This window comes from Bos mutus, chromosome 5, assembly GCF_027580195.1.
Source record: "Bos mutus isolate GX-2022 chromosome 5, NWIPB_WYAK_1.1, whole genome shotgun sequence".
Classification (NCBI taxonomy): Eukaryota; Metazoa; Chordata; class Mammalia; order Artiodactyla; family Bovidae; genus Bos; species Bos mutus.
Genome location: NC_091621.1, coordinates 9,094,153 through 9,116,490, shown reverse-complemented (window position 1 = coordinate 9,116,490; position 22,338 = coordinate 9,094,153). Strand labels below are relative to the sequence as shown.

The window sequence follows — 22,338 nt, the reverse complement described above, 5'->3', positions numbered from 1 at the left end:
ATCATCGTAATTACACTCCAAGAACTGAAGAAAGCTTTCATATTATGTTTTTTTAAACGGCTGAATTATTGACTAACCCCTTATGATCCCTCTTGGGCTTCCTTTGTAGCTCGGCTGGTAAAGAACCCGCGTGCAACGCGGGAGACCTGGGTTTGATCCCTGGGTGGGAAGATCCCCTGGAGAAGGGAAAGGCTACCCACTCCAGTATTCTGGCCTGGAGAATTCCAGGGACCATATAATCCATGGGGTCACAAAGAGTCGGACACAACTGAGCCACTTTTACTTTCACTTATGATCCCTCTTACGTTTTAAAATTTGAAAGTTGCCATTTTGGAAGGTATTTGTGTGAAGACTTTCTTTTATGGATGTCAGCCACAATGTAAAATATTCTTAATGCCTGTTTCTTTTATGTATATATTTATTACTCTATTATATTTTAAAAAAGTATTTTTGATTAAGTGATGATTTATGCTAAATTCTATTTGTAAAGGGAAAACCTACAAAGATTGCTTGAAGACAGAAACTTTAAGGAAGAGATAGTGCATTTTAGCATTTCTGAAGATAATACAGTGGTGAAAGCAGCCCACCGAGCAGAACTGTTTCCTATTCTGATGAGGTAATATATACTCTTTCAAAACTGATATTTTAAGGGTTGGTCACAAAAACAGTTGTGAATATAGTATTATGATTCTTTCAGCAATTATAATGGAATATTTCATCTTGAATTTTATTTATTTTTATAATTGGTTCTTTGGGGAAAGTCAAATTGTTATAGAGACTTATTTTAAATATTTCGTCCCTAATATGAGGAAAAATCTTGACATTGTTTTTTTAATTGTGTTATTAAAATTAAATCCAGTATTTCTCTAAGGTTTAAACCATTGAGAAATAGTAAAAATAATGTATTTGTTTGATAGGTAACTAATTATGAGATATAAAAACTAACCATGTATAAAACTTTATTATAGTTTTTATAGTTTTCATTGGATTTTTCTGGGTCAAAAATAATTGTAAATAATAATCATCAGTCAGCTTGTTAGTCCCTGTTTAAAAACTTTTTGAGGTCCCATTTTACTGAGAACAACAAATGGAGTGCTTACTACTCCTTTAAGGGCATGGTATGACCTAGCCTAGACCTGCTTCTCTAACATCTCTTTCATTTACCACCCCTCTCAGAGCCCACACCACAGTCTTTCTTCACAGTACTTAATCATCCAACATGGCCTCTTATTATCCATTTTCTCTACCAGAAGACAGACTCCATGCCTCTTAGTCAGTAGTGGTCAGATGAAGTTTGTCTTCTCTTTTCTGATATAAATACCCCCTTCACTGTTGTGTCGTTTGATCTGTGTATTCCCTACAGAGCCTACATGAGTTAATTGGAGTGGTGGTAGTTGTAGTTATCCTTGTCTTGCTACTGTATTTAACAGTAATGTTTCTAGAACAGTTGTGCTTGTCTTAAAGTGTGGTCTGCTCCTTCTTGGTGGGGGCTTTCCCAGAGATGCTTTTAGGACATCCACGACGTTAAAACTTTCTTCATAAAGACATTCCCTTTCCTCATTGTGCTGCTATTTGTGCTGACCAGGCAAAAGCAGTGAGGTGTAAAACTCCAGGTGCTTAGCATGAATCAGGACAGTGGCTCCAAACTGTGCTAGTCATTCTTCATTGCCACAGACCTAGAGTTTAAAAAAAAAAATTAAAAGCTGATTTCACTCACTGCCCTTATTGAGTCTTGAGCCTTGAGTACTTGTCTTTTTATTATTCTGTATGAATTAAGAGGTATGCATAAAACACTTCTTCAGCTCACTAGTTTCCATGGAATTTTTTTTCAGATTTTCCAAGTAACTGATGCATATTACAGAATCATTCATGGGTAAAGATCTGTTCAAAGTGCAAAGTAGACAGATGGATTTTAATGTAACAGAGTTTACAAAATTCACTGATAATGGTTTTAGATTCCACCTTGCAACTAGCCTTTAAGAAACTGCCTCTTCTTGAGCTTTGGTGCAGAATCCAAGTAGAATATTCGCAATTATCTGAGAAGAATTATCTGAAAGTTTACAAAATATATTCCCCTTCTCCAGTTGCGTATCTGTGTAAGGCTGGATTTTTTTCAACCACAGTATATTGCAACAGATTGAATGTAGAAGCTGATACGAGGATTCATTTATCTTCTAATAAGCCAGGCAATAAAGAAATTTGGAGAGGAAAAAAATGTACAACAAGGCCTCTGGTCTCTCTAATTTGGAGAGGGGCAGGTTTGGAAAATACAGTTTTTATTAAAAATGTTAGTTATGCTAACTTGTTTTAGCTTGTACTACAACAAATAATAATAGATAAAAGTCACATACACAAAAGCTCTTAAGTAATTTTTAAGAGTAAAAAGGGATCCTAATATCAAAAAGTTTGAAAACCATTGTCTAAATTTTGAATGTTAAGTCAGTAGTTCTATCATGCTAAGAAGGTAGCTTTTATTGCTATGTTTAGTTTTTTTACTAAATGGATGTTGAATTTTATTAGAATGCCTATTGACATGTATTTAAATGATCGTATTAACTTTTTTCTACAAGCCATTCATCTGTATTAATAGATTTTACTAGTGATTCTTTCTTGCATTCTTGGAATAATCCTTATTCAGCTTTAATACTGTTTTAATGCAGCGCTGGGTACTGTTTTCAGAAATGTTGTGGACTTCCCCTGCCCTCCCCATTATGTATTTATTATTATTGAAGTATTTACAATATTGTGTTACTTTCAAGTGTACAGCAAAGTGATTATTATTTGTATATATTTTTCAGATTATTTTACATTTTAGGTTATTATGAGATATTGAATATAGTTGTTCCCTGTGCTATACAGTAGATCCTTATTGCTTATCTATTTTATGCATAGTTTGTATCTGTTCATCCCATAGTTCTAGTTTATCCCTTTCCCCATCTCTTTCCCCTTTGGTAATCATAGTTTGTTTTCTATGCCTGTGAGTCAGTTTTTGTATATAGATTCATTTGTATTATTTTTTAGATTCCACATATAATTGATACCATATTTGTCTTTGACTTAACTTCACTTTAGTATGATAATCTCTAGATCCATGCCTGAAAAAGGACTATTTCCTTCTTTCTCCCTGCTGTGGAACTATATCATGGGGATTGTTTCTCCTTGAAAGTTTCAACAATTCATCTGTAAAACTGTGTTGACTCCAAGTTTACTCATGATTACTGATCTCTTCAGGTTTTGTTTGGTTCCTTTTGACTATTTATAGATGTCGGTTTTTTCCAGAAGATTACCCATTTAATTGAAATCTTTCCAGCTTCCTTGTTTTATTTATAGTTGTACTCTCTTATTTTACTTCGTTTTAATCTATATATTCCTGTTTTCATTATTCCTTGTTGAGACTTATCTTTGGCCTGCCTGTTTTATTTCTTTTTTTCCCTCCTCCAAAGAACCAGCTTCCAGTCATTGTCTTTATCATTTTCTTCTTCCTGCTTCCCTTTGCCTTGTTTGTTGTTGTTATTTTAAAATCTCCATGTTAAAAATTTGATTTTTATTTCATTCTTCCCTGTTTTAGAATACATTCATTTAAATATGTTGAGCTGCTATTCCAGCCTTCTAGGAAAACAAAACAACTGTGTTTTAGGATTAATGTGCAAGAAAATAATGTTTTAGGGTTAATGTGCAAACAAATAACCTTCTTTGGACATTTTAGAATTTTGTATGGTCGAATGAAGAATAAGACTGGAAGTAAAACTCAGGGGAAATCTGCTTCTGGTACCCGCATGTCCATCATCCTGAGGTTCCTGGCTGGGACGCAGCCAGAAGAGATCGAGATATTCTTAGACCTGCTATTTGAGCCTGTGAAGCACTTCAGGAACGGTAGGTATCAACTGCCTGCCGCGCTGTGAATGCATATTCTCTGCTCAGACCTCTGCTGTCTCAGGCTGTTCCCCCACACTCTTGGGCGTCTTTCTCAGGGGGTTGGTTGCTCCTCCCAGTCTCAGTGGTGGTCTTTTTGCTGACATGCAATTCATATAAATTTTGATTGAATTAGGTAGACCTCACAAATGATCTTGGGATTATCATCGGCCTTGTGCTAATAAGCCCCTGATTAGAAAATGTGTGTTTTCTGCTTCTCTTGTACATTTTGGCCATTTGAAAAGTGGCGCCAAGTTGTAGAGCATGTGCCAAGCGCTTAGTCGCTCAGTCGTGTCCGACTCTTTGTGACCCCACCGACTGTAGCCTGCCAGACTCCTCTCTCCCTGGGAATTCTCCAAGCACAGATACTGGAGTGGGTTGCCATTTCCTTCTCCAGAGGATCTTCCCAACCCAGGGATCAAACCCAGGTCTCCCACATTGCAAGCATATTCTTTACCAACCCAAGCCACCAGGGAAGCCCTTGAAAAGTGGTACTTCTCCATATACGATGAATAGGTTTTTCCTTAGAAACTTAAAGTGTGCTGCAAAATAAATCTTAATTGTCCTGGCATGTATTGTTTCACTGAGTCATTCACCTACTAAATAGTAATTTGTCAGATACCTCCTGTGCCCTGGACACTGTTGAAAATAGAAAACTGAGCATTTATAACCTCTGCTCTTAACCTCACAGTCTAAACAAAGTGGATTAGTAACTGTATACAGTGTGATGTTCTGTCATATGTTCTCCAGTATGTGAGGTTCATCTGCTTCGTGCCAGAATTAATGACAGGCTCCTTTACCTACAACTCAGTTGACCCTTAAAACAGCCACAGTAGGGTTCAGTATTTATTTGTTGCCATTTTACAGGTAGGAAACAGGCTTAGAGAGGTAAGTACTTTGCCCTGGGATTTGAACCCAGATGAAGCTGGGATTCAAATCCAGATCTTCCTGACTACAATACCTGTGTTCCAGTTTTATAATTGCTTTGCTTTAGGCAAACATAGATTTATTTGTAGGGTCATGTGTTGCTTTTTGTTTTTTTTAATGATAGGTATAGCTTTTTAAAAAGTTTTCATTCAGTATAATATTGCCCTGTGAAGAAAGTTGGCTGTTAACGAATACAAAAGTTTTTGTTCAGTGCAGTGGCCTCTGTTGTAAGAGGGTAGCTATAAATGATACCCTTATGGATAAACCACTTAGGTATATGAATCAGCAAGCTCATGATCTCATACCAGTTGGTCTGAAGTAAAGCTCAAACAATAACAATTCAAGTCTTTTAAGTAAATTATGAAATCAGTTTGGCACCCATTTATAAAGGACTATTGTTTTATTTATTCGCAAGCGACTGCAAGAGAAATAAAACATTTGATTCTCAGCTTTAAAAGAGTTTATCACATAGCAAGGTATTTTCTTTGAAATTGCTAAAATTAGCATAGTCCGTGAAAGCTCAGAGGGAAACATGTGGAAAGTTGATAGATAGAATATTAATAAAATGGAATTCCTCAGGTTTTGCGGAATTGTATAAATAGGGGAAGAATTGGGCTTAGAGACTTAGTTCTTTCACAGGTTTCTTACTCTCTCTTATTCCTCAGTTTCCTCATCTATAAAGTGATAATAGTAAAACCTACTATATCTAGGTCATTTAATGTTTGGTAAGAATCAAAAGGAGAAAAATAAGGAAAATATATTATCATCTGTAAATTATAACAATAGAAAGTGCTGTATTATTGGGAGAAATTGAAAGGAAGCTATAATTGTAAATAGGAACGAGCTAATATTTCACTTCACATGCTATCTCTGCTCCTCTGTGTTTCACCAGGAGAATGCCATACCGCTGTCATTCAAGCAGTAGAAGATTTAGATTTGTCTAAAGTTCTTCCTTTGGGTCGTCAGCACGGCATATTAAATAGCCTTGAGATAGTCTTGAAGAACATTAGTCACCTGATCAGCACATATTTACCAAAGATTCTGCAGCTACTGCTCTGCATGACTGCAACTGTATCACACATCCTTGACCAACGAGAAAAGGTGAGCGAGATTCACTTCAAACTTAGCTTTCTTCTTGGGCAAATAGGACTTCCCTGGTAGGTCAGCTGGTAAAGAATCTGTCTGCAATCCAGGAGATCCTGGCTCGATTCCTGGGTCGGGAAGAGCCCCTGGAGAAGGGAACGGCTACCCACTCCAGTGTTCTTGCCTGGAGAATTCCACGGACAGAGGAGCCTGGCAGGCTACAGTCCACAGGGTCACAAAGAGTCGAACATGACTGAGCGACTTTTATCACTTTCTTCTTGGGCTAATACAGGTCGGTGTTTTACTTGGAAAATTGGTTGGAGCCCATAGCTAACATCATTCTAAGTTAAATCTTTCTTATGTAAGGTGTCTCTTTAAAATGACCTTTCCTATTAATGGGAATCTTCACTGTTATAAATACGAATAGCTAGAAAATGCAGATTGTATCAAGTGTCTATTTTAAAAGGAGGTGAAACGGTAGGGAGGCATTTAGTTCTGTCTATGTCTCAGAGACCAAAGTCTGGTATAGTTAAACTGATGTTTCTTAGATTTTTAATTTCAGAAGCCTGAAAGTATGAAACACGTCTTCTAACTCTCATTTATTCAGAGTATTTGGAGAATGAAGACAACACTGTTGGCATTGTCCTTGTTGAGATAGAGTTGCCCAGAGCTCTTGTAAAAATAAATGCTTACCTACTCTAAATGCAGTGTTTTAAGTGAAGGTAAGTAGCAAGATTGGGCATGACAAGCCAACTAGCTAACTGCCAGGAGGCTTCATGAGATGGTGCTTAGGAAATGTTTTCTGAATGATTTTGAAGATGATATATTTATGTTCTGTTGAAATAGGTGTGTGAACATAAGTTTACTCTGTGGAGTTTAGGGGAACTTAAAATGTTTTTATGGACTGAAGGCTTCTTGAAGGAGATAGGACCTGAAGTGAAAATCCACATTCAGGTTTCTGCTGTTGATTCTTAACTCACATTCTGCTGTTGTTGTTAATGACAAATAGGCAGTTTTAATTTGGCTAAAACTCATTTGTTTTATTGATGTGCCTGGTGAACTGCCTCTTAGATACAGCCAGAATTTTATGCTGCCTTATTCATTGAGCCCCTACTGTGTGTCAGATACTGTACTAAGCACTGGGGCGAAGGATCAAACAAAAGTTCCTGTCTGTTTAATTATTCAGTAAATACTTACTTCACACCTGCTATCTGCCAGACATTGTTGTAGATGGAAAATGAAATAGTAAGGACTCAGTATCTTGGGGAGGTTATAGATAAATAGCCAAATGATAGAAGAACATCAGTTGGTAAGTTCTAAGAGGAAAATAAACTCAGGAGGTGACTCTGCAGACATCTGTAAGTCATTCTCTGTGTCCCTGTTTTCTCTCCAGTCCTCTGTTCGTGACTTCTAGCCACCTTGGCCTCCCTGAGCTGCACCATTGTCCCCTCATTCTCCTTCCCATACCAAGGTCAAAGTCTGCAGGCAGGAAGTCAGGGAATGTGTAGGACTCATCTCAACTGTTTCTCCTCTCTCAGGGATGTCCTCTGTTGCCTGCTGTCCAGTGTCCAAAAAATCATTGTTTCATATATTCTTCAGTGTCTTGAGAGGGGAGGCTAAATCTGGTCCCTGTTATTTTATCATGTCTAGAAACAGTAAAACCACCTGAAGAGAGCAGGCAGAGCAGCCCTGCAGCTAACACAGGGCTGGAAGCAGCTCATGTTCCCGACAGCCAGAGCAGAAACCTCATGAGATGTGGCATCAAGGAGTGTCCTAGGAAGGGGATTGTCTCTGTAGTGGAGCCAGATTAGCCCAGGCATAAAAGCTACTGTGGCTCCATCTAACAGAGCCTAAAAAGACCAAACTTTTCTGAGTGAATCAACTGCATCCCAGAATAAAGCTCAAAACCTTTTGGAACAATGGATAGAATCAGACCCAGAAATGATACAGGTGATAGAATTAGACAAGGACATTAAGAAATATGTGCCATACATTCACAAAAGGAAAGGAAAGCATTAACGTGTTAGGGAAAGACATGAAGATGTAAAGAATTTAAAATAACTAGAGGTAGATGTGTGCTGCTTTTAGTAGGGTGTTCAGGGTCACCTCTCAAGAGCTGATATTTGAGCTTATACCTACCCAGCCACTGGAAGAACATTTCAGGCAGAGAAAATGACTAGTAGCACAAAGTCCTGGGGCAGAACAGTATTGACATATCCCAAGAAGAAACAGAATTTTAGTTTTTGTCTTATAGTGAGTGACAGTGACTGCCTATATGTGGACATGTTAAATCATGAAAGTCCTTTGACTTTCTGGTTAACTTAGAAGATGTTACTCAGTAATGCAGCCTTACTCCTGAGTCAACAATCAGTAATTCAAAGGCTCATTTATACAGTTTCACAGTTCATTAGACAGTGAGGTGCTAGCCTTCCTGACAAGAGCCTTCTTTTCTTCTTTCTTGTTAATTCTTGAACAAATCCAGGGAATTCCTTGAGTTCCTGTAATGAATTATCACACAGTAATATGCTCAAGTGAGTTAAAATTCTGCCCTTGTGTATTTGAGTGAAGTCAAACATTGACTTTTTTGTAGCTTTCAGATCCTTCAGGGCATTGACTGACACTGAAATGGTGTCTTGAAGGTTGTTTTGATTTGGTTTTAGTTTTTTGTGTTTTTTTGTATTGGTATATTTAAGCAAGGAAGTAACTTGTAAATGTCCATAAACTCCGTCATATGGAGTATTCCTCTAGGAATTAAAGTCTGCAATTGCTCATTCTTAGGATTTTTCTCCAGTTTAATTTCTCAACAATTACTGAGAAGACTGGGCAGTTGGCCCTGTAGTTACAAAAGAGAATAGAACATGCAGATTCTACTTGATGGGGGCCTTGCGGGGCTGATGGAGGTGGGGGAAAGTGGGGCCTCTGATTTGGTGTCATGTTTGCCAAGGTTGGTTTCTTACTGCTCCAGGGGATCGTGATACCATGCTTCTTCAAATATCAGTAATAGTTTTTATCTTTCGCCAGATGTGATCCAGAGAATAATGGAAATACTGTCAGTGGAACTGAGGCAGAACAGAATGACTTGTAAAAGTGTCACTGTCTTGTGCTTGTCTGGCATTTCCTCTCTTTGTAACTTGTGTAATAGTTAGTTAAAAGTGAATGGCAGAAACTTGATGGGTATGTCAGCCATCGTGATTCCTTAGATTTACATAGCAAATCAATGGCATCTTCATACTCTCTTGAATTTAAAATGTTCAGTTTCATATTCAGATACCTCCATTCATCAGATTATCAGATTCTTATGACAAGTAACTTGAGAGTTTGCTCCATGTTATCATTGCCACAAGACTTGATGTTCATTGTGTTACAGCACTTGTGCTGACTTCATACATTTTAGTGTGCTTTAAACGTCACTAATTAAAGTCAAGTGTAGAAAATAAGTTGCCACTTATATATCCAGAGCTCACAATATGTTAATCAAGTGGAAAAACAATTAGGTTTTGAATCTTCTCCCATTTGTTTGGTTTTACAACATTCTGTACTTGGGAGAAATCTCTCTGAGGCCTTTTCTTCTCTCTGCCTGACCTAAATCTCTTCATCTTTTAAGATCCAGTGGAAATTCTCCCTAAAGTTTAACCTTTCTCTAATTTATAGTAATTCTTGTCCTAAGTCAAATATCTTAGGTATTTTTCATCTCTGTTGTAGTTTAATAAATGTTTAGGAAGATTATAAGTTGAGGTCAGGACTATGGCTAGCATACCATTGGACTCATTAGTATAGGTTGAGTGTATTTTTCTACTCTGAGCCTAAAAAATTGGCTGCATTATTTATATTTTACAACTTGTAGGAAAGGAGATGCCAGTGGAAGTAGCAATACCTGTTAATAAAAGAAATTTGCTGTTAATTTAAACATCTACTGACTCTAGCTTCTATGCCTCTAGACAGACAAATCTTATTTTTCTCCAAATTGTATTTTCCTTTGAGCTGTGTATTTTGAGATCTTTGCAGGCCTTAATTCAGTCACTTCATTCTCCTTTACTGCACAAAGTATTTCACTGTTTGAAGAAACTATAAATTCTTGAGTCCTGTGGACTAATTTTAACAAGAATAACCAAAAACTCATAGTCTTTAAAAAAAAAAAAAAAAAATAAAAATACAAATTTAAAAAATAGAAAAGTGGCTTTCATTTGAAATGAACATTTAGATTTTATTTTTCCTAATCTGAAGCATTATAATGGCAGAGTGTTATATTTGTGAAAAGAAATCAGAATTTTACTCGAGACAATTGCTTAAATAAAAAAGTGAAACAATGTGGAACACAAAACCGATGTTCCCACTGAGATTTTGTTTTGCCTTGAGAACACTTAGTGTGATTTTGCTGGACATTGATAATAGAACACATCTCACCGCTTTTTTTTTTTTTTTTTGAAGTCTGTATTCCCTTCTTGTTCAGTGAGAAAAGCAATATGACTTACTGATGTTTCCATGTGATTCAGAACCAGAGTCAACAGACTTAGCAGGATTTCCAGCTTGATTCTTAGCTGTCTGAGCAGAAGTGCCTCCCTGAGGAATCAAAGCTAAAGACAATATTTTCTTATAATAGAAGATCTTTATTTTACAGATACAGCTAAGGTTTATTAACCCACTGAAAAATTTAAGACGTCTTGGAATCAAAATGGTAACTGATATCTTTTTGGATTGGGAGTCCTATCCATTCAGAACAGAAGAAATTGATGCAGTATTTCATGGTGTAGTTTGGCCCCAGGTAAACCTTGATTCCCACATTCTGCCCAGATATCGTCTGCTTTTTCCTTTATTACTACTTCACTCGCACAGTCTACACCCAGGCACGAATGCTTATCCTGGTCTTTTCTGTCATGTCAAGCCTTTCTTTGTTTCTGGAAGTTTAGAACACTTTTCTTTGCTTCCACTACCACCAAAAGCTCAAGAGCTAGTTTCTGTGGTATAGTAGCATTTATACTTAAGGCTAATTTGAATATGACTGTGTCTCTTAAGCAAATGCCATGTAACTTTTGTAGCACCTCACATGATATGCCTCTGGATTTTGACAAGCGTGAGAAAAAATACACCGGGATTGTTGTTGCATGTTTCCTTGTTTGATTTCTCTGGTTGTCCCCACTTGGTGATGATAACTGGTGTAGTTATAGCTAAGACTGTAGCAGAGACTTGATCTTAGGCACAGTTGCTCACTGTTCAGTTTATCCTTTAAATATTAATCTCTATCTCTTGGCTCTTATGTCCTCGTGTGGCTTCTTTTCTTATTCTGCTTTTCAGTTGTTTGATTTTTTCCTTCAAGTCTGTATATGTTCTTATCTTGTATTGTTTTTATTTTGTATCTAGATCAGCAGGCTTGGATCTGAAAGTCAGTATTCTCCTACTCCTCTACTGAAACTAATTAGTATCTGGTGCAGAAATGCAAGGTAAAATTTTTTTTTTGTACCTTTAAAAACGTCAGTGTTTTAGACTAATCTAGTCAAAACTAATAAAGGGAACTAATAGTGTCATTTATGCTCTTTACACATAGTGAACTATGTTTAGTGCAGTTAAAGAGAATAAAGTCATTGAATCTCAAAATCCATAGTTTAAAGAAAAGTGCAGTTTGCCAAATCATAGGTGTAGTATGATCCAGGAAAAATGCTTTTACAAGTGTATCTATGTATAAGTATAAAATGAAACAGAAAATCAGTAAAAGCTGATTTGTAATTGGCATTCTAGTCTTTTTCTCAGTTCCCACTTAAAAAATTTCATAGGTTTCCTGGATTTTCTAGGTCATTTTCTTCTATTCTTTATAAAACGCCATCTAAATTTGCACGCAGCACTCATGGTCACAAATCAGTATCCCTTTATGGACATTATGAGCCATTAACAGAACCTTCATTGACTGATGGTTCAGAGATGCTATGTTACAAAAATTAAATGTGTTTACTGAAGGGTGATGGCAGCAGACTTAAGTTTGTCCTATCCAGTTTGAAGAATAAAAGATAGAATAAAGGAAAATGTGTTTTGTCATTGATTCAGTGAAGTTAAAACCTTGGCATCAGTTTACAAAATTGGGGTCATACCATATAGCTATCTTTTGATTTTGATTTTTCATGTATATTTTGTCATGAACCCCATGTCATTAAATAGTCTTCAAAAACAAACTGAACACCTTGACATTGTCTTCCTCAGGAAAGCCTATTTTGTCTTTACTGTCAGAAGGGCTCTTTTAATTCCCAGTTGGATAAAGCAATTTCATATCTTGTTTTTTTATTGGACGTTTATAAGCCGCACTTCATAGGCATACTTGAAAAACGTTTTATAGTTGTATCATTGTTACACAAATAAGGTATGAAGAACTTTCACCAAAAAAGACTTTACAATAGTGATTCCGTTTTTATGTGAATTAGGTCCTCATCAAGGATAGAGCCACATCACTGGATGCCATTTCATTCTCTTCTACAGTTTCCCTCTCGTTGACAGTAGAGATGATAATATGTAAACTGTCTTGTTTGGTGCCTGCCCACACTGTCCCCAGTATCTACTGGACAAACTTGTATGAACATAACCTCTTAGGACTTTTCTTTGAGTTTGTCAGGACTAAACATGTTCAAATGCTTGAGCTCTTTTTCCGGTGATAATGAACTGGTAAAGCCAAACTATTTGAATTTTTTCAGTTTGACCTTCCTACTAATTGTTAGGATCGCATCTCTCACTGTAAAACAGTTGCTGGTTTATGTGTAGCTAGAAAGCTTTTGTGTTCCCCGCTCTCCGGGGCATTGTTTAAGGCTTTCATTATTGGGGATGGGTTCATCACCTTTCCTTTCACAAATGATCCTAGTCTGAATGTTGCATATCCTAGATCAGCAAGTGTTTATTTGACCTGTGGTCTGTATTCCTGATTTTCATGTTGTAGTGCATTGGTTTTTATGTGAGTGTATAAACATTCACCGGAGAAGGCGATGGCATCCCACTCCAGTACTCTTGCCTGGAAAATCCCACGGACGGAGGAGCCTGGTGGGCTGCAGTCCATGGGGTCGCTAGGAGTTGGACACGACTGAGCGGCTTCACTTTCACTTTTCACTTTTATGCATTGGAGAAGGAAATGGCAACCCACTCCAGTGTTCTTACCTGGAGAATTCCAGGGACTAGGGAGCCTGGTGGGCTGCCATCTATGGGGTCGCACAGAGTCGGACACGACTGAAGTGACTTAGCAGGAGCAGCGTAAACATTCACATTCTAGAAGGCTTATAATTGAAAAATAGCCTATCTTTAGTACATTTCTCTTAGAACTAGCAGTTCAGAGCTCCGTTTTACCCCTTATTAGCTTAGTGGCTTTGGACAATTCTGTTTTTGCATCTATAATGTAGAGATAAGCATACCACCATAACAGAGATGTTACGAAGATTAACATATACATAAAAAGAGAAATACACATAAAGTGCCAAGATAATATGAGAAATACACATAAAGTGTCAAGATAATACAATGTATGGTGCCTAGAATTATAATCCATTAAATTTTAAAGTAATTTCCCTTCTGAGCTCATTAGCTAGCATTCATCTGCACACATACACATATATCTTCATTAAACTGAAAATCCATAAGGAACATGTTTTTAGAAATAAACATATTGAGAAAGAAGGTGACTGTTTCAATGTTTCCTCTTGCAGATATTTCTGTTTCCTGGCTAAACAGAAACCTGGGCACCCAGAATGTGATATCCTGACCAATGTTTTTGCGATTCTCTCAGCAAAAAACCTCTCTGAAGCTACAGCTAGTCTTGTGATGGAAATAGCTGACGACCTTCTTAGCCTTCCAGATTTTGAACCCTCAGAAGCAGTTTTGAGCTTGCCGGTGACAGGATGTGTATACACAGAAAGTGCAGATGGTACGTAAGCTGTACAGAGCAAAGGGTTCTTCTACTTTTGAGGTATCATTTGTACCCTCAGAGTGAAAAAGTCAATAGAATCTGATTCTTCAGATAATCTAAGCTATTAAGAGAGTTTCTCTTCTCTAGGAATTAATACCTAGATTAATTAAATACTTAATAATTCAGTTTACATAAACTGAATCTTCTTTGCAGTAGTTAGAAATTCAGAGTATTTACTCTCCAGAAAGCTCAACTGTCCTCTAGGACATTATCGAATGATTTCCACTGTCATGTCTGTGAATTCTTCTTACCATATTATCCTAACAGTCTTTTAGTGCTACTGAAAGTGGTTTAAATAAAACTTCAAGGGTCTCATATCGGATTTTCAATTTAGATAATGATAAAGGAAGCCTGGCATGCCACATGCAAAGGGTCAGACATGAGTTAGTGACTGAACAATAGTATAGATGTTTTAACTAAGAAGAAATTTAGTTAATCTTGGAGGTTGAAATGTATGAAATTTTCATGGTAATTGAGTGCCTGCCTTTTCTGGCATTGAGAAGATATTGTATAGTTATCTTTTAAGAGTGTAGTTAATTAAAATCAGTACATTTATCTATATTTCAGAGTCTATCACAACAGGAGGACGATTAATTCTACCTCATGTACCTGCTATTCTCCAGTATCTCAGCAAAACCACAATAAGTGCAGAAAAGCTAAAAAAGAAGAAGAATAGAGCACAAGTCAGTAAGGAACTTGGCATTCTTTCAAAGTAAGTGGTCTATTGGTTCTTAAAAGGTAATGTTACAACTTGTGATTTTAATTTTTTTAAATTATATTTGGTTTTTCATTTGCTTTGGTAAGGTAAAGGTTAAAGGTTTAGGTTAAAGGTTTTAGGTTAAACCTAAAAAGGTTTCAGTATTTTAAATGTCCTCCAGTTTTCAGTTTATGTAGAATTCTTTTTCTTTGCTGGAATAGACTTTTTATGGCATCTGTCTTTATTATAAAAGATAACAGAGTTTTCAAAATTCTAAGGTAGACTAATAGATTTGCTTTATTAGCCTTTGCATATTTTGTTCAATTAGGATTTTGCATTATGTGAGATCATAAAGTTGTAGTTTTTTAGTGGGATTGATAAAAATAACTAACTTAAAAGAGCAGGTTGCTATGTTTGTTTTTTTTAAGAGTCAAGATCTTAAAGATTTTCTTAAAAATTCTCTATATACTAGTAGACCTGGTAGTAGGTAACTGTGATTTCTATAAAGTGTCTGGTTGGTAAATCTGAATGCACAGAATGATTGTGTCTTTTTTGTGGGGGGATGGACCATGCCATGTGGATCGTAGTTCCCTGACCAGGGAGCAAACCTTTGCCCCCGGCAGTGGAGGCACGGAGTCATAACCATTAGACCACCAGGCAATTCCCCCAGAATGGTTATATCTTAAACTCTAAATTGTTACAGGATTTAGTTGTTGAAAGTTTATTTTTTCTGTTACTTTCAGCAACAACAGAAAATGATGTGTTAAATCTTCCAGGAACTTCTTTTAAATGTTTTGTTTATACTAGTGTATTTCTAACTTATGCAGAATGGGAAACCATACCAAATTATATTTATTACATTTTATCATAGGCTATGTGGTAGTGAGATGATAATGATGATTAGCACTAGAAAGACCAGGGTCTTTCAAGCCCTGCTCTGCCACTTCCTTTCTGTGTGACATCAGTCTCTCTGAGCCTCAGTTTTCTCTGGGCAAAGTGGGGTTAATAATTCCTATATTATATGGCTTTTGTGGAAGTTAAATTGAAATGTATATAAAGCCTAAAACGAATCTCGACACTTAAAAATGTTATTTCCTTGCAAAATAAGCAATTACCAATGCACAATCCGGAGAAGGCAATGGCACCCCACTCCAGTACTCTTGCCTGGAAAATCCCATGGACAGAGGAGCCTGGTAGGCTGCAGTCCCTGGGGTTGCTAAAAGTCGGACACGACTGAGCGACTTCACTTCTGCTTTTCACTTTCATGCATTGGAGAAAGCAATGGCAACCCACTCCAGTGTTCTTGCCTGGAACAGTTCTTGCCTTGCCAGTTCTCCCACTGGCAAGGTGGGAGGCCGTCTATGGGGTCACACAGAGTTGGACACGACTGAAGCGACTTAGCAGCAGCAGCAACAGCGCACAATCAGATGTCACAAGAACAATGGAACGGTAGCCACCAACCTGAAGATGGAAGGAGAGTGGGCACTGTTCAGAAACTGAATTAAACTTTTTACACATGTTCACACAGTTACAAGCTACCTGGGTCTTTCCTCGCTGATGTTTTTCTACAAAAAGTTTAACTTCTTGGGAAATATTCCTATCTTACGTATCTTCCTTACCTATCCCATTTGTTTTTCCTTCTCCAGGATCAGCAAGTTTGTGAAAGAAAAAGAACAAAGTTCTCTGCTCATTACACTGCTCCTACCATTCCTCTACCGTGGCAGTGTTGCTCAGGTATGAATTCACAGCAGTTATTTATCTTTGAAGTGACAGTTTATTATTAGGTTAATTTGTGAAAAATAATTTTATTGGTTAGAGTCTGTGACATATTTGTCTCAGAGTATTTGTGAGAAGACTTCATAAAGAAATATAAAACTGAAAACAGGGGAGAAAAATTGGGACAGAAAGGAATGAGGGCAGGTAAGAAAGTGAAGACTTCACTATCTGCTATTACATAAAAGTCTCACCTCTTTGTTTTCCTTTGTTTAGCTTCTTATTCGTTTCAGGGTTCCCCCCCCCTCCCCGGCTTTGATCAGTAACAGATCTGGAACCTGAGGTGTGCATTGATCTTAAATGTGAATGATAGTGATCTTAAATATGAATGGCAAACTGAATGAAAAGTCAAACTGGTTTCATATTCACATATATTCACACATTGCTGAGAGTCTCTGGTATGATTTTCAAACCCTAGTTTAGACTTTATTTTTTAAGAGTCTCCCCATTTCTAACACTCATTTATAAAGCCTTAGTAGTTATACTAAACGACTCTTAGCATGTAGTAATTGCGTTTTAGAAGACCACGCATTTCTGCACAACTGAAAGTGTGTGTTTTTTGTCAGCAAGTTCATTTTCTTTCTTTTTGACTAGAAAATAAAAGAAATTATGATTTAAAATCATGTATATTTTCTATTAGAACTGAAGGAAGAAACTGTTGATGGGCACTATTATGGGGTTTTGATCAAGTTAAAATGTTAAGAACTTTGAAAGACCATAAAATAACTTTTCTGATTACTACTACTTGTTACACATGTTTATTTGTTTTCTGTGCTATAATATATTAAAACCAACATGACCAGTTTTCTGAATTACTGAAATATGATTTCTCTCAATGTTATTATTTCTTAAGGATACAGAAATTGACATTCTGGTGACAGTACAAAACCTGTTGAAACATTGTCTGGAGCCTACAAGCTTCCTCAAGCCTCTAGCAAAACTCTTCTCAGTTATTAAGAACAAGTTGTCAAGACAGTTACTTTGTACAGTTTTCCAGGTCTGTAATACTCATTTTTATCCTAAATCACTCCTTTTTCAAAAGATCACTATGACATGGAATGTATACTAGCAGCTTTCTTGGTACCAATATGATGTTTCCATGTATTTTTGAGTGCAGGCAGGGAATCAAAGAGGATGGGGAGCAGAAAAGTTAAGGTTGTATTCACTAGTAAAACACTGCTTTCATTCCTTTTAGACCCTTTCTGATTTTGAGAGTGGATTAACATATATTACTGATGTTGTCAAGGTAAGAAAGAAAATCTTGTCTTTTTTGCTTCAAAACTATTATTGTTTTCCTTATTTAAGATTTATATACCTTCATTTATATGGTTTCACTGGCATTTCTTGTAGCTTAACGCCTTTGATCAAAGACATCTTGATGATATCAACTTTGATGTTCGCTTCTCGGCATTCCAGACCATTACCTCTTACATTAAAGAGATGCAAACTGTAGACATGAACTACCTAATCCCAGTTATGCATAATTGTTTCTATAACATGGAGGTAGGTTTTTTACAGTAAAAATTTATGGATTATTTTTTATTGTTTTGACAGTACAGCCGTATAACCTAATTTCTTAATTTGGTTTTGGGGGGGGATGGGATTTTTAGTATAAAATTTCTTTTAGTTGCACAATATTTAGTTTAGCAAAGACCATACTGTTATGATATGAAAGGCAGATATTTTGAAAAAAATAATGTATGTGGAAGCACTTTGAAAAGTCAAAGCTGTGTATTAGAATGGGAAAATTCACAAAGAAAATAAATTAGTGGTTATCAGGAGCTGTGAGGGGAGAAAGAAATGAGGAATGAGTGATTATATTATAATGGGTACAAGATTTCCTTTGGGGATGGTAAAAATTTTCTATAATTAGCTAGTGGTCATGGTTATAAAACCTTTGGAATATACTGAAAACCATGAATTATACAACTTAAAAGGATAAATTTCATAGTGTGTCAGTTAAATATCAATTTTTTTAAGTTAAAAAGCTATATTATTTGACAGTTTCCCTCTTTTATTGATACAGTAGAAATAAAAAGGTTTGGAGCTATATATTAAGTGCGATGTTGCTAAAATGAATTAAATTTCAAAAATAGGGAAAATGAAACCCTTGCATAATAGTTAACTATGTAGTGGTATCAGTAATCTTTTGTGGTATTTTATAGTTATTTGTCAAATATTAAGGATTAAGTAATAGAGGAAAAAGTAATCTCCCCATTTGGGGCTCATTCTTCATATATCAGAGTTCAACATAAGGGATTCTGAATCACTGCCTGGTTAGCATAGTTGAGAATAGTTTTCTACACTTACAACCTACCTTCTTTATAAACGAGGAGCTCTGGAGCAGCTAACCAGAATTACACCAGCCTACTCTGTCATTCTAAGTGAATGGCTCATTTTGAATATTGAAACTGGCTTTAGGGAACCTTTTATTCTCTTTGCCTTGAGAAATAAAGCTAATTAAAAACTGTATCTCATATTTCAATTAAAAGGGGGAAACAACCCATGATGTATAAAATACCAAATTTCAAAAGACAAAATCAGTAATTTTACAAAAGTACATACCATAGTATTTTCTCAAATAACCAGCCCTTCTCAGTAAGCATGATTTTTCCAAGTCACTTACTGTGTTCCTCACACCCCTGTATTTGTTCTTCCTTAAGTGTGAAGTGGCCTGTGGGACATTTCTTAGTAGAGAGTTTTATACAGAAGAGTGGCTAAATGTTACAAGCTCTTTCATTGGGAAATAATAGTCCATATCACAGGTATTGCACAGTATAATTTGGGCTTTTTCCTGTGTCCAGTTAGGAGACATGTCTTTAAGTGACAATGCAAGCATGTGCTTGATGAGTATCATCAAAAAGCTTGCTGCTTTGAATGTCACAGAGAAAGAATATAGAGAAATCATTCATCGTTCTCTGCTGGAGAAACTGAGGAAAGGATTGAAGAGCCAGACAGAGGTATTGAGGTTTGCAATTAAGTACTTGTTATCTGTGGGTTTTTTGTTTGTTTGTTTTCCTGCACTTCTGCTATAATTTGTGGAAAAGCAGTCAACCTTAGTACACTTAATTAAAATACCTGATTGTATAAATACTCACCAGACTTTTAACAGGGGAGTGGGAATGGAGAAGAGAGCAGTCATTTCTGATTTTATGTAGTTTGTTTTTACATTGGGAATGTTTTAACTTTTTAAAAAATTTAATGACTCTTTGGTGTTTCTTTGTATTATTTAATCAAATTCTTAAAAAAAATTTTTTTTTCTTAACTTGATATTTGCAGACTATTCAACAGGATTATACCACACTGCTTTCCTGTTTAATTCAAACCTTTCCAAATCAACCAGAATTTAAAGACTTGGTTCAGCTTACTGATTGCCATGATCCAGAAATGGACTTCTTTGAGAATATGAAGCACATTCAGGTAGAAGACAATTCTGTTTTTTTTCCCCCTTGTCTTTGAAACAAACATTTCAAAGGTTCTCATTTTAAAAGATATATTTTAATTTTCCAGAAAGTTTTGAGCTTCTCATTTCTTGGTCTTTGTGGTCATCAGATTTGCATAGGACATGCTTGTTTGCTTGGTGGTATCACAAGCCATAATAATAGTGTCACCTTTCCCTGCCATTTGCTAAGAAGTTTAAATGCTCTAGGATTCATTGGTAAAGAAATGCTATGCATTATGTCTCTGGAAACAAATCAAGGCACAGGTGTTTGCTCATGTAACACATGGACTGTATTTCACTCTTTTAATCTTTTTTTCAAAGAGGAATATGATACTGAAATAGAGCTGATTGTTGGTGAGCTCATTCAGTAACTAATTTATATTTTATCTAACTCATAGATCCACAGAAGAGCAAGAGCCTTGAAGAAACTGGCAAAACAACTAATGGAAGGCAAAGTCGTGCTGTCTTCTAAATCTCTTCAGAATTACATCATGCCTTATGCTATGGCACCAGTTTTTGATGAGAAAATGCTCAAGGTAGGGCGTTAGCTGTAGAAGCCAGTAAATTTTTCCCTGTACCGTGACAGAGCTTCTGCAAAGTGTGGGTGGGGCTGGTGGCATCCATACTGATGTTGTTCACCATAATTAAGAGACTTAAAATAGTTCTTTAAAAAATAGATCTTATAAAAGCCCTTAAAATTGTGCCAGGCACATGCTCTAAAAACGGTGGCTATTATTTTATGTTCACTATTATTAGCTCACAAAGGCTAACCACAGAATATTTCCTTTCACAGAAATGATCACATCACCAAGATGTCATACTTTTATTTTTGTATCATAGGCCTTAATTCTCATTATTTTCCCAAATGGCTCATAAGAAATGAAATAAAACAATAGCTGCCTTTCTTCAGCACTATACCAGATACAGGCACAATTCTGATTTAATCCTCACAGCAACTCAACCCTATGGGGTAGGGACTGTTACCACTATTTTATAGGAGAATAAATTGAGAATAAGTGAGGTTATATAACTTTCTCAGAAACATACAGTCAGAACCTATATTTGAACTCAGAATGTCTTCAGATTTATACTACGTATGCCTAAGAATGGGTTTCCCTAGTAGCTCAGACAGTAAAGCATCCGCCTGCAATGCAGGAGAACCAGGTCAGGAAGATCCCCTGGAGAAGGAGATGGCAACCTACTCCAATATTCTTGCCTGGAGAATTCCATGGACAGAGGAGCCGGGCAGGCTACAGTCCATGGGATCACAAAGATTCGGACACAACTGAGCAGCTGACACAGTGCCTAAGAACAGTGCCTGCACATGGTAAAGACTTAATGAATATTTAAGTCTAATTGACCTAATAGCAGGATTTATGACTTGATTTTATGATTTTGTTCAAGGATAGGTTTCTTCTGTATTTTCAGGATGTTTAAAGAATTTTTTTTTAATTTCCTAAGTAGGTAAAAGAATGAGTCCCTAAATTCCAGTTTAAGGAGCCGGTAAGCACCTCAGAGATAGAGGGCAGTAAAACAGGAAGGAGGTGTAGGTAGAAAAAATAAACTGTTTTAGCTTTGGTTGGTATTGGTTTGGTATACCTTTCTATTGTTTTTAACCTATTTGTGATTTTTACTTTTACTTTTAAAGTTGGTTTCTTATAGGTAGTATATATATCTGTATCTTGCATTTTTACTCAGAGTGTCTCTGCGTTTTGATTAGTTTTAGACCATTTGCATTTAATGATTATTAATATGGTTGGGTTTAAATCTATGATCTTGTTATTTTTTATTTGTCCCATTTTTTCCTCTCTTTCCCCCTTTTCTTCTTCTGTTGGATTAACTGGATATTTTTTAGTGATTTTATTTTACTTCTGTTGGCCTGTTAGTTATCTTTGCGCTGTTTTTTGTTTCATAAGTTTTATCTGTATGTTAGCTTTAGACCACATAATACACTGTTGTTTTTGCTTCAAACCATCAGTTATCTTTCGAAGAGATCTTTAAAACTAAAGAAAGGATCTTTTGTGTTTGTTTCCATGTTTTTAATTCCGAGTGTTCTTCATTCCTTTGTGTGGGTCCAGATAATCACCTTGTATCATTTTACTACTGATAGGAAAACTTTCTTGAAATTTTTTGTAGTGCAGGTCTACTGGTGATGAATTCTTTCAGCTCTTGTTTGTCTTTTCTCATCTTTGTTTTTGAAAGATAGTGTTTCTAGGTATGGAATTCTAGTTTGACAGGTTTTGAATTTTTTTCCCTAATAACTTTAAGAATACTTTGAACTGACTTCTCGTTTATACTGTTTCCAAAAGAAGTTATCCTTTGTTTTGAGTGGAGCATATCTTTCCCCCTCCACCCCCCACCCATTTTTCTCTTTATTACTAGTTTTAAGCCATTTGATTATCAGGTGCCTTAGTGCCTTACTGTTTTGTGCCTGGAGTTTGTTGAGCTTCTTGGATCTATAGATTTGTAGTCGTTGTCAGACTTTGAATTTTTTGCCATTACTTTTTCAAAGATATTTTTGGTTCCCCTTCTTGCCTTTCGGAGAAGGCAATGGCACCCCACTCCAGTACTCTT

General features: G+C 36.3%; 1 protein-coding gene across 1 annotated transcript in view; it reads left to right on the top strand.

Moving 5' to 3' along the window:
• Positions 1–22,338, top strand: part of UTP20 (UTP20 small subunit processome component) — an 86,141-nt gene that overhangs the window by 35,156 nt on the left and 28,647 nt on the right. The window contains 14 exon segments of the mRNA XM_005898589.3: positions 491–616; positions 3,707–3,873; positions 5,732–5,940; positions 10,541–10,684; positions 11,281–11,360; positions 13,593–13,810; positions 14,420–14,564; positions 16,196–16,283; positions 17,176–17,319; positions 17,518–17,568; positions 17,673–17,825; positions 19,127–19,282; positions 19,602–19,742; positions 20,163–20,300. Coding sequence (XP_005898651.2) covers positions 491–616; positions 3,707–3,873; positions 5,732–5,940; positions 10,541–10,684; positions 11,281–11,360; positions 13,593–13,810; positions 14,420–14,564; positions 16,196–16,283; positions 17,176–17,319; positions 17,518–17,568; positions 17,673–17,825; positions 19,127–19,282; positions 19,602–19,742; positions 20,163–20,300 — 1,960 coding nt within the window.